The following is a 14,415-nucleotide window of genomic DNA, read 5'->3' as shown; positions in this document are numbered from 1 at the left end:
AGAAGCCGGCTCCCTGCACACGTAGCCAAGGTACGCATTGGGTAACTATAAGCAAAACACTTTGCTTAGTAACCCGATGTGTACTATGGTTACGAAGCACAGGGTCGTTACACAGGTCGCTGGTGGCTGATCTCTGATCGCTGTGGAGATCTGCCTGATTGACAGCACACCAGTGACCATGTAGCGACGCTGCAGCGATCCCTGCCAGGTCAGATCGCTGGTGGGATCGCTGGAGCATCGCTAAGTGTGACGGTACCTTAAGAGTTTGATAATCCTCTTCTTTGTTTGAATCGACGTCTCTCATGTTGGAGCCGTGATTCATGTCAGTCCACTTGGTGCAACAGCTCTCCAAGGTGTGATCACTTTTTTTTTTTTTTTTTTTTTTTTTTTTATGCAGACTAACGAGCATTATTTTATGCAGGTGTTAGTTTTGGGAATGAAAATTTACAGGGTGATTCCATATTTTTTTCTAACTCATAATTGAGTGATTCCATAATTTTTCCCCATGTTTAGTCTTGAAAAGTAACCATTACTGGCTATCACATTGTTTTCATGATTTTTTTAGTGTTTCTTAAAGCCAGAAAGTTGCCATTTAAAATTACTTTACTTTTGTGCCATGTCATCCGCTGTTTTTTAAACAAAAGTAAACAACTGAATGAATATCCTCAGAGCCAGGTTAGTCCATAATTTTTGCCAGCAGTTGTATTAACAGTCTTTAGTACGGATGTAGTTTCTGACCTGTCTAAAAAGAAGCCTTTAGGAAGATGCCAATTGCTTTGCAAAAATAAATAAAAAAATAGCCGGCTTTTTCAAAGTGTGTTTTCCCTAAAAATTGAAAGGTGAAAATGCATAGGTGCTATAACGCAGCCAGTCTCTGGGTCAAGCTGCCTCTGGGCACTATCGATCTTGAGACGAATTTCCTTCAATTGAACCCTGGTAGAGACTGAACCAGCCTTCCTGGTTCTTTGCCGTTTCTCAGCCCTGGCCGTCCCCTTGCACTGGCCGACCCCTTGCACTGGCCGACCCCTTGCACTGGCCGACCCCTTGCACTGGCCGACCCCTTGCACTGGCCGTCCCCTTGCACTGGCCGTCCCCTTGCACTGGCCGTCCCCTTGCACTGGCCGTCCCCTTGCACTGGCCGTCCCCTTGCACTGGCCGTCCCCTTGCACTGGCCGTCCCCTTGCACTGGCCGTCCCCTTGCACTGGCCGACCCCTTGCACTGGCCGACCCCTTGCACTGGCCGACCCCTTGCACTGGCCGACCCCTTGCACTGGCCGACCCCTTGCACTGGCCGACCCCTTGCACTGGCCGACCCCTTGCACTGGCCGACCCCTTGCACTGGCCGACCCCTTGCACTGGCCGACCCCTTGCACTGGCCGACCCCTTGCACTGGCCGACCCCTTGCACTGGCCCTCTTAGGCCGGCTGCCAGCACCATGTAACACGGAGGATATGTAGCAATGGAGAAGTGGAGGTCTTTAAGGTCCATTTACTTGGGCCAAACTGAGGCACTCAGCTGCTTGTTTGTTGGCTGACATTCACTTAGTAGCCTGTTTACACAGGGTGACACAGCTTCAGATTCGAACTGACCAATTAAGTGGTCAAAGGCTACGATCAGCAGTGCAAGTGTATTTACACAGGACGACATGTGCCGAGAACTATGATCTTTTCTGGACCACAAAAGATAATGTCACTCAAAGAATGAGCATTTTGTGATTGTTTAGACTGCGCGCTTATCATGAACAAGTGTTTGCAGCAGCCAGCGTTCACGATAATGGTCCCTTGGACTTTCTTCATGTTCAGTATTAGATGCTCGAAGAAGGTTTCGGCAGTATCGCTTCCCAGTCAGCGGAGTAGACAGAAGTGGAAGTCATGTCAATCATTTTATTGTCGCTCCACAAGTTGTACCGGTGCTGTTCCTTCCGAATATCATTTCAAATTGTGTTTAGTAGATATATTTCACATGGTGTTAATGTGAAATGCTTTTTCTAGAAGTAGTATTTGCAGAAAAAAAATTCCAGTCCCAGATATACAAAATACGGTATCCTAGGTGCATACTATAATTTTTAATGAGTTCCTCCGCTTTCCTCCGCTTTTCCACTCTATCAATGCTTATCTGCTACAGTTGAGTATATTCTTGTGAGCCAATTATTATACTTCTTATCTATTATAGCTTACTTTAGGAGCTCAGCTGGAGGCCAAATGCATTTGCTATATCAACAGTCAAAAGGAGGGAAAAAGAAAACCCCCTTGCATTCTTTAGCTGTGATACATGTACTGCCATGGCATCGGGAATAACAAAAGAGCCGGTTCATACACAATTCCCATGCTCTTGTGTATGGCCTGGATAACTCTGCGTTCACAAGACACCAAACAGCCAGAAGAATCGGGGGTTTGTGTTTCCTTTCAGGCTCTCACTAACACATTATTAATCTGGGGCCTTTTGTGGCCCCTAAGGGAATACAAAGTTACAAGATTAAATAATTTGCTCTCATAGCTGACATGGGAGGTGGAAAAAAAGACCTCGATTTGTACCTGGCACATTTATGATGGCCAATAAAAAAAAAAAATTCCCTCAAGTCTGTCACTTTGTCAAATACCAAGATTTTTTTTTTCTTTTTGAAAGAACAGACAACGGCGAGCTGGTTTGTCCTGAGCTGGTTTGTCCTGCGTGGTTCTATTTACGGTACCAAGTCTCGTTTGCTGACACATCAAAGGGATTTTTCTCCTCCTGTATCACAATGGTATATTCATGCCAATGGCCTCTGCTCAGGGATTTGAAGCAACTTTTATTTTCTTATACTGAAGGCCATCACAAAAACACAAAAATGCGTGACTTTTTGTTTTATTATTTCTTTATTGACTTCAGGTTGGGACAATTGAATTCTATAATGTGAAATTTTATCATTTTGATTACGATTTGATATGTTAGGAAAAGGGGCATTTTGATTTTGAAATCTGATTTTGGAAATTTTCATTCGCTCTTTCTTTTTTTTTCTTTTTCTTTTCTTTCTTTCTCGTTTTTTTTCATTCTTTTTCTTTCTTTTCCTTTTTCCTTCCTCCCTTCCCTCTCCCCTCCCTCCCTTCCTCCCTCCCTTCCTCCCTTCCTCCCTCCCTTCCTCCCTCCCTTCCTTCCTTCCTCCCTCCCTTCCTTCTTCCTCCCTCCCTTCCTTCCTCCCTTCCTCCCTCCCTCCCCTTCCTCCCTTCCTCCCTTCCTCCCTTCCTCCCTTCCTCCCTTCCTCCCTTCCTCCCTCCCTCCCTCCCTTCCTTCCTTCCTCCCTTCCTTCCTTCCTCCCTTCCTTCCTTCCTCCCTTCCTCCCTCCTCCTCCCTCCCTCCCTCCCTTCCTCCCTCCCTCCCTTCCTTCCTCCCTCCCTTCCTCCCTCCCTTCCTCCCTCCCTCCCTCCCTCCCTCCCTTCCTCCCTCCCTTCCTCCCTCCCTTCCTTCCTCCCTCCCTTCCTCCCTCCCTTCCTCCCTCCCTCCCTCCCTCCCTCCCTTCCTCCCTCCCTCCCTCCTTCCCTTCCTCCCTTCCTCCCTCCCTTCCTCCCTCCCTCCCTCCCTCCCTCCCTTCCTCCCTCCCTCCTTCCCTTCCTCCCTTCCTCCCTCCCTTCCTCCCTCCCTCCCTTCCTTCCTCCCTTCCTTCTCCCTTCCTTCCTCCCTTCCTTCCTCCCTTCCTTCCTCCCTTCCTCCCTTCCTCCCTTCCTTCCTTCCTCCCTTCCTTCCTTCCTCCCTCCCTTCCTTCCTTCCTTCCTCCCTTCCTTCCTTCCTCCCTCCCTCCCTTCCTTCCTCCCTCCCTTCCTTCCTTCCTCCTTCCTCCCTTCCTTCCTCCCTTCCTCCCTCCCTCCCTCCCTCCCTTCCTCCCTCCTCCCTTCCTCCCTCCCTTCCTCCCTCCCTTCCTCCCTCCCTTCCTTCCTCCCTCCCTTCCTCCTCCCTTCCTCCCTCCCTTCCTTCCTCCCTCCCTCCCTCCCTCCCTTCCTCCCTTCCTTCCTCCCTTCCTTCCTCCCTCCCTTCCTCCCTTCCTCCCTTCCTTCCTCCCTACCCTCACCCCCTACCCTCCCCTCCCTCCCCTCCCTTCCTTCCTCCCTACCCTCCCTTCCTTCCTCCCTCCCCTCACCCCCTACCCTCTCTCCCTTTCCCCACCCTCTCTCCCTTTCCCCCTCCCTCCCACTCTTCCTTTGCCTTTTTGCTGGACAACTTGTAGTTTTCATTGACACCATTCATTTTACCATACAATGTACCAACAACAAGCAAAAAAAATTCTACGTTGTGTGAAATTGCAAAAATGAACCCTGAAGATTTTTCCATTGTTTTTACGGTGGTCATTTATGCATTAAAATTAACCCAACAACTTGATTTTCAGACTTGTAAGATTATGGAATTACCAAATATTTGTATTTCTTCTTTTTTTTTTTTATGCGTCTCTCAGCGAGCATGGGGTAAATAGGAATAAGTAGATCCCTAATACGGCTTTAGAGGCTGCATGTCACAATTGTTTTCTCGTGGATTTATTTAGAATTCACCAATACTTTTGATAGGGTCATAGAAAAACTTTCTGTAGAACTAATTTTACTTTGCATTTGCTCGGTTGTAGTGGCCTAGGTTTTTTTCCCCCTGCTAAGTTCAGCTTTTCATGGTTTGATACAAGATACTCACTGCTCAGATTTCTTTCTAAAAATGCCCGAACCTTTCCCTTGGAAATACTTTTAGCAAGTTAGATTGGGTAATAATGGGTTTGACCTTTTTTTTTCATTCTGGTAAAAGTTCCAACAAACTTTCATGGTCCTGGCTGCATTAATGGCTGACATTCTGCCAGTGTAGGTTTCCTGCTTTAACAAAATGTACAGTTTGCATTGGAATACTAGTAATGAAACTTCACAAAGTGTCCTTTTCACTGGAAATATTCACTGATCAGCCTTATTTAAGGATGAATTCAGTTAAAGAGCAAACATTGCAAAATGGTTTCTGAAATGTTAGCAAAATAATGTGTTATGTCTGACTGTCAGTTCTGCAATAAAATAAAGCTTTGCTGTGAACTTACCGTCCATAACAGTGGAAATAACAGAATTTAAAGCTTTACCTGCAGCTACCTGGCATTAATTTCCCCTTTTGTTTTTTTTTCTAGATTCCATGTTATTGGTTGCTGAACGACTGGAGGGTCCATTCAATATTGAAACTGTCATGGATCCCATTGATGTTAAAATTTCAGAGGCTATAATGAACATGCAGGAAACAGCAATCAAGTATCTCAAAAGGTTTGTTCCCAGGCAATATTCCTCAGCCCCTACCCCTTCCTGTTACCTATGGTCCCCCCTACCCCCTTCCTGTTACCTATGGTCCCCCTACCCCTTCTGTTACCTATGGTCCCCCCTACCCCCTTCCCGTTACCTATGGTCCCCCCTACCCCTTCCTGTTACCTATGGTCCCCCCCTACCCCTTCCTGTTACCTATGGTCCCCCCTACCCCTTCCTGTTACCTATGGTCCCCCCTACCCCTTCCTGTTACCTATGGTCCCCCCCTACCCCCTTCCCGTTACCTATGTCCCCCTACCCCTTCCTGTTACCTATGGTTTGCACATTATTTTTTTACTTTGCACTTGTTTCAATTTCTTCTTTAGTCTTATTTCTTTCTTTTCTTTTTTGGCTTTAATACCTTTTTAGGGGGCCATATTGAAGACTCCAATCTATGATCATTGAGTCCATGAAAAAATGTAGTCTCTTGACAGACAACCTTTCTTCCTAAGAAAAATGGCTTTCACCAAAAGGAGTCTCTGCCACGTCCGGGAAAAATATCCAGAAAGCTGTCGCATTTAAGAAAAAGGGTTGTCTCTGTCAAGAGACTCCTTCTTTTTTTCCTTTTTTTTTTTTATTTCTTATGCCCTTGATAGTCCCCTTTTGGTGAAAGCCATTTTTGCTAGCCAGTCGTCACTTTGACTTCTCTAGAATCACGCCCTAATGTGGTCCTGAGTAGGAATCCTCACTTGTAATATCCATATAACCCTAAGATGGCAGGAGGACAAAATTTATGCTGATGGAACAGCATCTCTAATATACTGTATATTTAAAGAGGACCAACCACCAGAATTTTCCTATATAAACTAAAGCCAGTGCTATATTGGCGCTATCATGCTGATTCTATACATACCTTTAGTTGTGAGATCGGATGTATAGTTTCTGAAATATAGGCAAGTAACTTTGTGATATACACTGTTACTTGATTGATAGCAGCCACAGAATATCTAATAAATGGGTCGGTTTTGCAAGTTATTTCCACCTCTGTCTGCTGCCTGTCCTTCCTCTCCCCATCACTGTTATTATAGGGGGTAGTATGGACAGTGGGGAGGAAGGAAAGGCAGCACACAGGGGCGGGAATAACTAGCAAAACCCGACCCACCTATTAGATATTCTGCAGCACCTATCAATCAGGTAAGTGTCTTTCACCAACTTTACTTGCCTGTATTTCAGAAACTATACATCTGATCTCACAACTAAAGGTATGTATAGAATCAGCATGATAGTGGCAGTATAGCACTGCCTTTAGTCTATATAGGAAATCCTGGTGGTTGGTCCTCTTTAACTAAAATCAGTTAAAGAAACATAAGCGCCCTAGCTACCAAGAGACTGATTCATCATTCGAAGATTTTTTTTGTAAGGCACTTTATTTTTTTGTCTTATATTATTCCACAAAAACATCAAAATTGCACACATGATTCCTGAGCATCCATACTTTTCAAAAACAATGCAAACATTTTCTGGCATATACCAAACTACTATAAGGCTATGTGCCCACAGGACAATATACCCCTGGATATATCCGCAGGTACGCCCGCAGGTTTCCAGCGAAATATCTGCAGTAAACCTGCGGACATTTGTGCGACTTACCTGCGGAAGTCCCAGCCTCTATCTCCATAGTGGAGAGGCGGTACATCTGCAAGTATTTTCGCAGCAATAATTGACATGCAGTTACGTGCGGCTGCGGACATCCGCAGCATGTTCCACAGCCGCACATACCACAGCATGGACACAGACACTCCCCATGTCCCATAGGATAACATGGGGAGTGTCTGCTGTACTTGCTAAAACCTGCTGATTTATCTAGAAAATCCAGATAAATCCACAGGTTTTCCGCGGGTACCTTGTCCCCTGGGCACATAGCCTAAGGGGCGACTGGAGTACATTGGCAACAAATTTAGCAACTTTTTTAAAGAGTCACAATCGATAAATTGGGTGAAAACATTTTCAAAACCCTAAACTCTGCCCACAGTGTGGTGAACTAAAAAACACGCAATTGCCTATAAAAAGACACAAATGGAAAGATGAAATTGGCACTAACCAAAACAGGTGGAAAAACATAAAAAAACTCAACAAACATGCATTGGTTGTAGATCTATTTGAAATGCCATACATGTCCGGTGAATGGTCGAGCAGTCAAACCCTAGTTCTAAGTTTCCTGTTTCTAGCGAATAAATGGCTCTTACCATTACTCAAGTCTGCCATACAATTTTACATGTTTTTTTTTTTTTTTTTATTATTTATAGGTATTTCAAGGTTGTGGACCACCCAAGCCACTCCCTCCTTCAAGGGTTTCCCGGTCCCATATCAGACAGTAACATCAATCACCGATTTAGATCGTACAGCCCAGAAGAAAGACCAACTACTGCGGCTGGGACAAGTTTGGATAGACTAGTGAGTTGCATTTCATTTTTTGTTCTGTTAATATTTTTTATTTCTATAGGGCAACATATTCCGCAGCACTTTACAATTCAGTTTACTAATTCTTTGTTTACCTCCTTTATAATGCAAAAAATATCAGTCCAGCTTACCCAATTCATCCCAAGGCGCACAGAAATGCAAGAAGATACATTATTCATAAGAAACAAAAAAACGCTCAACGTCCAGTTGCTGCAGATGCCAAGCCTCCTGACACCAGATGTTGGATGTTGAGTAGATGGAGATGGTTATTGGATGAACATGACTTGAGTTCTACAGCCATGTATAGTCTTAGTTTTAAAGTTGATGGAAAACACAAGTCCATCAACTTCAATCTATAATCTAACCTGTTGATTCAGAGGAAGGCAAAAACCCCATGTGTTCAGTGTGCTATCTGTGTGACATCCAGATAGCACATGAACAGCATGAGCTGGTATACTTGCCTGTCCCCGGTGATGCTGTCTACCTTGCTGCTGTTACTTCCGGGTCTGATGTGAGTGCAGTGAATATTCATCAGCATAATGAGCGGGCCCGGAAGCAACAGCAGAGACAAGTACAGTGGAACCTCGCTCAACGAGTAACTCAGCAAGTATTTCGCTTAAAGAGCAAAGCTTGCTGTAAATTTGTAACTTTGTTTACGAGCATGCTTTGCTGATCGAGCAAAATACTCACCGCACACACTTCTGGTTCGTACATGCACCGCTCTAACCCGCTCTTGCAATCCACACAAACACACACAAGCACGCACGCACGCGCACACACATCATATGCTCACCTTACCTTCCGTTCCATCGCCGGCCTCATGGTTCTTGTAGTTCGCCGGTACAGGATGTGTATCAGCAACCATAGCGACGAGGGAGGAACTTGCTCTGGCAGCGGAAGTTCCTTCCTCGTCGCGATGGTTACCCTGATACACATCCTGTACCGGCGAACTGCAAGATCCATGAGGCCGGCGATGGAACGGAAGATAAGGTGAGCATAATATGTGTACCTTCCGTTCCATCGCCGACCTCATGGTACTTGTAGTTCGCCGGTACTGAATGTGTACCGGCAACCATCGCGACGAGGGAGGAACTTCCGCGGTCAGCCGCTACTCAAAGGCAGCGCACTGGCCAATCAGAGGCAAGGGACTCCTTCCTTTGACGTCAGCGCTCTGGGAGCGGAGGTTCCTCCCTCGTCGCGATGGTTACCCGATACACATCCTGTACTGGCGAACTACAAGATCCAGGAGGCCGGCGATGGAACGGAAGGTAAGGTGAGCATAGTGTGTGTGTGTGTGTGTGTGTGTGTACTGTTTGTACATGTTTGTGTGTGTGTGGAATGGCACAATAGGGGACCAGGATGGGACATTTAACAAGTTGTGGAACAAATTGTCTGCATTGCAATAATTTCCTATGGGAAATCTTGCTTTGCCTAACGAGTAACTTGGTTAACAAGCACACTCCCAGAACGGATTGTTCTCGTTAACCAAGGTTCCACTGTATACTGTAAAACATCTTTCATTTGTGACCTGTGTTTTCTTTGGTACATGTCACACGGATTTCACACGGATCACATCAGTGTGTGGTCCGTGTGACACCCATGCTGCTGGCAGAAAACTGACATGTTGCCGTGTGGCTCAAAAGGACACGCGTGTGAACACAGATGTGTTTCCAAGCCCATTGATTTTAATGGGTCTGCATGTGTCCATGTCTCCAGTACGTGTGAAAATGGATGTCACACGTACCGGTGACACGAATGTGTGAAGGGGGCCTTAGGCAATGTTTCGGGGGAACGCCACCTTTTTCAAGCATGCAGCCTTCCTCCGAAACGTTGCTTAAGGGAGTGTATTTGGAACTGGCTGCTCCTGTGTTTGCTACATGTCTTGAAGTCAAAGAAAATGCCTATAGTTGCCTAAAAAGGATTAAGGACATTTAATCTGTATATTGTAATATACGAACTGTGAAACTAATATTTTACTTCTATTTAAAAAATTGTACACCGTAAAGGGTTTATAACATGTTGATGCTGCTTGGAGTGCATTCCTCTCATTTTTGCTACTTTAGGGATATGAAGATTTATGCGCTCATCCTTTACTTCTTTGTATTACCTTTCCAAAAAAAAAATAAAAATTGGAATTTGTAGGCCGCTCTCTCGTACACCAAATATTTATTCAAATTTCTGAGGCCTCTGGTTCAAGATTTGTTGGGAATGGTGAAACATTAGAAATACTAATCCCCAAAAAATAACTTCTAATTTTGTAATTTGCGTGGCAAATCCCGTAATTACTTAATTTGAACATTTTTGTTTGCAGGTGACTGATGTGAAACAAAAGTTGAAGGCTGCCAAAAAGTTTTGGTCCTCTCTGCCTATTAACATTTGCAAAAACAACTGGACGTCAGGTGTAACTGAAGACGATTGTTGGAATGGGAGCGATAAAAGCCGGTCTGTGTTGTATTCTTGTTTTTGGGGCAAAATGCTATGGGCTGTAATGGGGTATGTGCGCACAGTGTTTTTTTGGGGGGGTTTTGGCGGTCAAAAACATCCAAATGGATCACGCTTCGGAAAACCTATTTTTCAAGCATTTTTTCCAGTATTTTTGTTACGTCTATTATACTGCGATTTGTTTAACTTTGTTCAACATTGATGAAACCTCCAGCTGCTTTTTATATACTGTATATTATAATATAAGCAAAAATGCAAAACAATGCTGACAAAATGCCTAGGCATCATCCGCCGATGATTTGAGCTTTGACATTGGTTTTTATTGTAAAGTATAGAGTATCTTCAAAGTGGAAGCTGCCTTTAGTTCTATTTTCCTTACTCTTGATATTCTTTCTTCCAGGTATATGTATGCAGTGCTGGCCAATGGTCTGGAAAATCAGGTCAATAATCCTGATGTGCATGTGGATACCACAAATCCGGATATCAATATTGGTCGTCAGAAGGTGGCGCTGCGAGCCATGACCAACAGAATGAAGAATGCCTACAATGGGAATGATGTCAATTTTATCGACATTAGTAAGTATTGTTTGTGGTTGGCCAGTAAAAAATTGTGAAAACCATATTGAACTTTTGTTGGTTTTCTCCCACATTAAATTGTTTGATACTGATATGTTTCAAAACTACTTTTACAATCAGCCGTGGTAAGTCATGGGCAGCAGCCTTTGCAGTAGACACGTACTATTAGATGAAGGTCATCCTATACAGAGTCGGCTCCAGTGTTTTGTCGTTATTAGACATCCAGCTTAAAGATTAAAATAGCCTTCAGTCATCAAAGATAACAATTGCAATCTGTTACGGTGGCAGATAATATGATGTGCCTTTTAACAGTAGAGCCATGCACAATCAAAGGTTAAAGAGGACCAACCACCAGGATTTTCCTATATAAACTAAAGCCAGTGCTATACTGGCGCTATCATGCTGATTCTATACATACCTTTAGTTGTGAGATCGGAGGTATAGTTTTCTGAAATACAGGCAAGTAAAGTTGTGAAATACACGGTTACTTTATAGGTTCTGCCAAAATATGTAATAGGTGGGTCGGATTTGCTAGCTATTCCTGCCCCTGTCTGCCTACCCATCCTTCCCCTCCCCCCGTCCTTCCTTCCCCTCCCCCCGTCCTTCCTTCCCCTCCCCCGTCCTTCCTTCCCCTCCCCCCGTCCTTCCTTCCCCTCCCCCCGTCCTTCCTTCCCCTCCCCCCGTCCTTCCTTCCCCTCCCCCCGTCCTTCCTTCCCCTCCCCCCCGTCCTTCCTTCCCCTCCCCCCCGTCCTTCCTTCCCGTCCCCCCCGTCCTTCCTTCCCCTCCCCCCGTCCTTCCTTCCCCTCCCCCCGTCCTTCCTTCCCCTCCCCCCGTCCTTCCTTCCCCTCCCCCGTCCTTCCTTCCCCTCCCCCCGTCCTTACTTCCCCTCCCCCCGTCCTTCCTTCCCCTCCCCCCGTCCTTCCTTCCCCTCCCCCCGTCCTTCCTTCCCCTCCCCCGTCCTTCCTTCCCCTCCCCCGTCCTTCCTTCTCCTCCCCCCGTCCTTCCTTCTCCAAACCCCGTCCTTCCTTCTCCAAACCCCGTCCTTCCTTCTCCAAACCCCGTCCTTCCTTCTCCAAACCCCGTCCTTCCTTCTCCAAACCCGTCCTTCCTTCTCCAAACCCCGTCCTTCCTTCTCCAAACCCCGTCCTTCCTTATCCTCCCCCCGTCCTTCCTTATCCTCCCCCCGTCCTTCCTTATCCTCCCCCCGTCCTTCCTTATCCTCCCCCCGTCCCTCTTCCTCCTCTTCCTCCTCTTCCTCCTCTTCCTCCTCTTCCTCCTCTTCCTCCTCTTCCTCCTCTTCCTCCTCTTCCTCCTCTTCCTCCTCTTCCTCCTCTTCCTCCTCTTCCTCCTCTTCCTCCTCTTCCTCCTCTTCCTCCTTCCGCCTCCTCTTCCGCCTCCTCTTCCTCCTTCCTCCTCCTCTTCCTCCTTCCTCCTCCTCTTCCTCCTTCCTCCTCCTTCCTCCTCCTCTTCCTCCTTCCTCCTCCTCCTTCCTTCCACTATCGTGCTGCTTCTATACACACCTTTAGTTGTGAGATCAGATGTATAGTTTCTGAAATACAGGCAAGTACATTTTGTGAAATACACTGTTACTTTATAGGTTCTGCAAAATATGTAATAGGTGGGTCGGGATTTGCTAGCTATTCCTGCCCCTGTCTGCCTACCCATCCTTCCCCTCCCCCCCGTCCTTCCCCCCCCCCCCCCCCCGTCCTTCCCCCCCCCCCCCCCCGTCCTTCCTTCCCCTCCCCACGTCCTTGGAGCGTCACTACACGAGTTGCCAGCCAGCAGCGCCGCGTGGAAGATGCTGCGTTTGGTAACTAAGGTAAATATCGGGTAACCAACCCGATATTTACCTTGGTTACCAGCGCACGCAGCTACATGTGCAGGGAGCAGCACACACCGCTTAGCGCTGGTTCCCTGCTCTCCTAGCTACAGCACACGTCGGGTTAATTACCCGTTGTGTGCTGCAGCTACATGTGCACAGAGCAGGGAGCAGCGCACACTACTTAGCGCTGGCTCCTTGCTCTCCTAGCTACAGTACACATAGGGTTAATTACCTGATGTGTACTCTGCTACACGTGCAAGGAGCAGGAGCCGGCACTGACAGTGAGAGCGGAGTAGGCTGGTAACGAAGGTAAATATCGGGTAACCAAGGACAGGGCTTCTTGGTTACCCGATGTTTACTGTTGTTACCAGCCTCTGCAGAAGCCGGCTCCTGCTTCCTGCACATTTAGTTGTTGCTGTCTCGCTGTCACACACAGCGATCTGTGCTTCACAGCGGGACAGCAACAACTAAAAAATGGCCCAGGACATTCAGCAACAACCAACGACCTCACAGCAGGGGCCAGGGTTGTTGCTGGATGTCACACTAAGCAACATCACTAGCAACATCGCTGCTACGTCACAAAAGTTGTTCGTTAGCAGCGATGTTGCTAGCGATGTTGCTTAGTGTGACGGGGCCTTAAAGGTATGTATAGAATCAGCATGATAGCACCAGTAAAGCACTGGCTTTAGTTTATAGACGAAAAAATTGGTAGTTGGTCCTCTTTAAATTCATATCTGTGGTGGAGGCTCCATTCTGACTCTCCATGATCCCTATTGGTTTTGACATGGACAACAGTGGTCCTATACAACCGTGATTATAGGCTTAAGTAAAGCATGATGGGTAGGAACCATTTTTTTTTTTTTTTTAAGAAAAGTTTGCCTTTTAATATGCTTGCTTTACAAATCAGTAAATGTCTGCTTTGGTCACACAGGTGATGAGAACAGTGGAGAAAGTAGCGGAAGCGGTGATTGCGACCCACAAAAATGCCCCGATGATTTTGTCATTAAATCTACAGACGATCCACGAAAAATAAAACCAATTAACAGGAGTAACGACAAAGCTGTGAACCCAGACAGTGGCGCCCATTCCAACACTGCGTCACTTGCACTTCTTGTTCCAAGTATCATACTCTTGGCGAGACTTTGGAGATAATGGAAGTTTTTCTCAATTTAGCAAAACAAAAAAAAAATAGACTTTTTAATCAAAATGGAAATGCACCTTTTTTTCCTCTTTATAAATCCATCGAACAGTTTTATCACTTTGTACATCAACGGACAAAGGTGCATGGTTAATTTTTTTAATACGGCGCCACCGAGTCAAGTGCTGGATTCATTCTTATTCCTCGCTATGCTGGAAAACATGGACTCCTTAAGATTATTGTGGCAAACAGGCATGTATATGACAGATGTGTAGGTAGCTGAGCGTTAGATATCACTTTTCCATGTCATTAATCCCAGTGTCACATCTAGTTTTGTTATGTTTTTTTTTTCTTTTTACGTGTACAGAAGCTAATTTTATTTATCTTGTTATGATTTGGGATAAAATGGACAAGCAACCAACAAAATAAAGCCTTTTTTTTAGTGTTACTCCATTGTTTTTAATATATTTACAGAATAGGGTTTTTGTTTTTTTACCTCTAATGTAGTGTTGCGGCCGGATGTATTTAGTACATCGACCAAGTGTCAAATTTTTCATCTTCTGGACGAGTCCTCGTGTTAAAGCATATTATCGCGATGGATCATCTTTACTATTTCTACGTTAAGACGCTTCAATTAGTTTAACAAAAATATTTCAATACAAACTATTTGCGATTACAAAGTTTTGTTTTTGTTTGTTTGGTTATTTTTTACATTGGCCATTTATACCGATCTGTTGTTGTGTCAAGGGGGA

The 14,415-nt window shown here is 45.6% G+C and overlaps 1 protein-coding gene across 1 annotated transcript in view; it reads left to right on the top strand.

The window, feature by feature from the left end:
• The window catches only part of GPC4 (glypican 4), a 162,958-nt gene extending 148,847 nt beyond the window's left edge, over nt 1–14,111 (top strand). Inside the window, 7 exon segments of the mRNA XM_075322661.1 lie at nt 5,120–5,221; nt 5,224–5,249; nt 7,532–7,588; nt 7,590–7,679; nt 9,997–10,127; nt 10,528–10,703; nt 13,457–14,111. Of these exon segments, the coding sequence (XP_075178776.1) occupies nt 5,120–5,221; nt 5,224–5,249; nt 7,532–7,588; nt 7,590–7,679; nt 9,997–10,127; nt 10,528–10,703; nt 13,457–13,677 (803 nt within the window). The 3' untranslated portion in view covers nt 13,678–14,111.
• Nucleotides 14,112–14,415: the final 304 nt, after the last annotated feature.

This window comes from Anomaloglossus baeobatrachus, chromosome 9 (genome assembly GCF_048569485.1).
Source record: "Anomaloglossus baeobatrachus isolate aAnoBae1 chromosome 9, aAnoBae1.hap1, whole genome shotgun sequence".
In the NCBI taxonomy this organism is placed as follows: domain Eukaryota; kingdom Metazoa; phylum Chordata; class Amphibia; order Anura; family Aromobatidae; genus Anomaloglossus; species Anomaloglossus baeobatrachus.
Note: the sequence above shows the minus strand (reverse complement) of the source record. Positions and strands in the feature narration are given on the sequence as shown.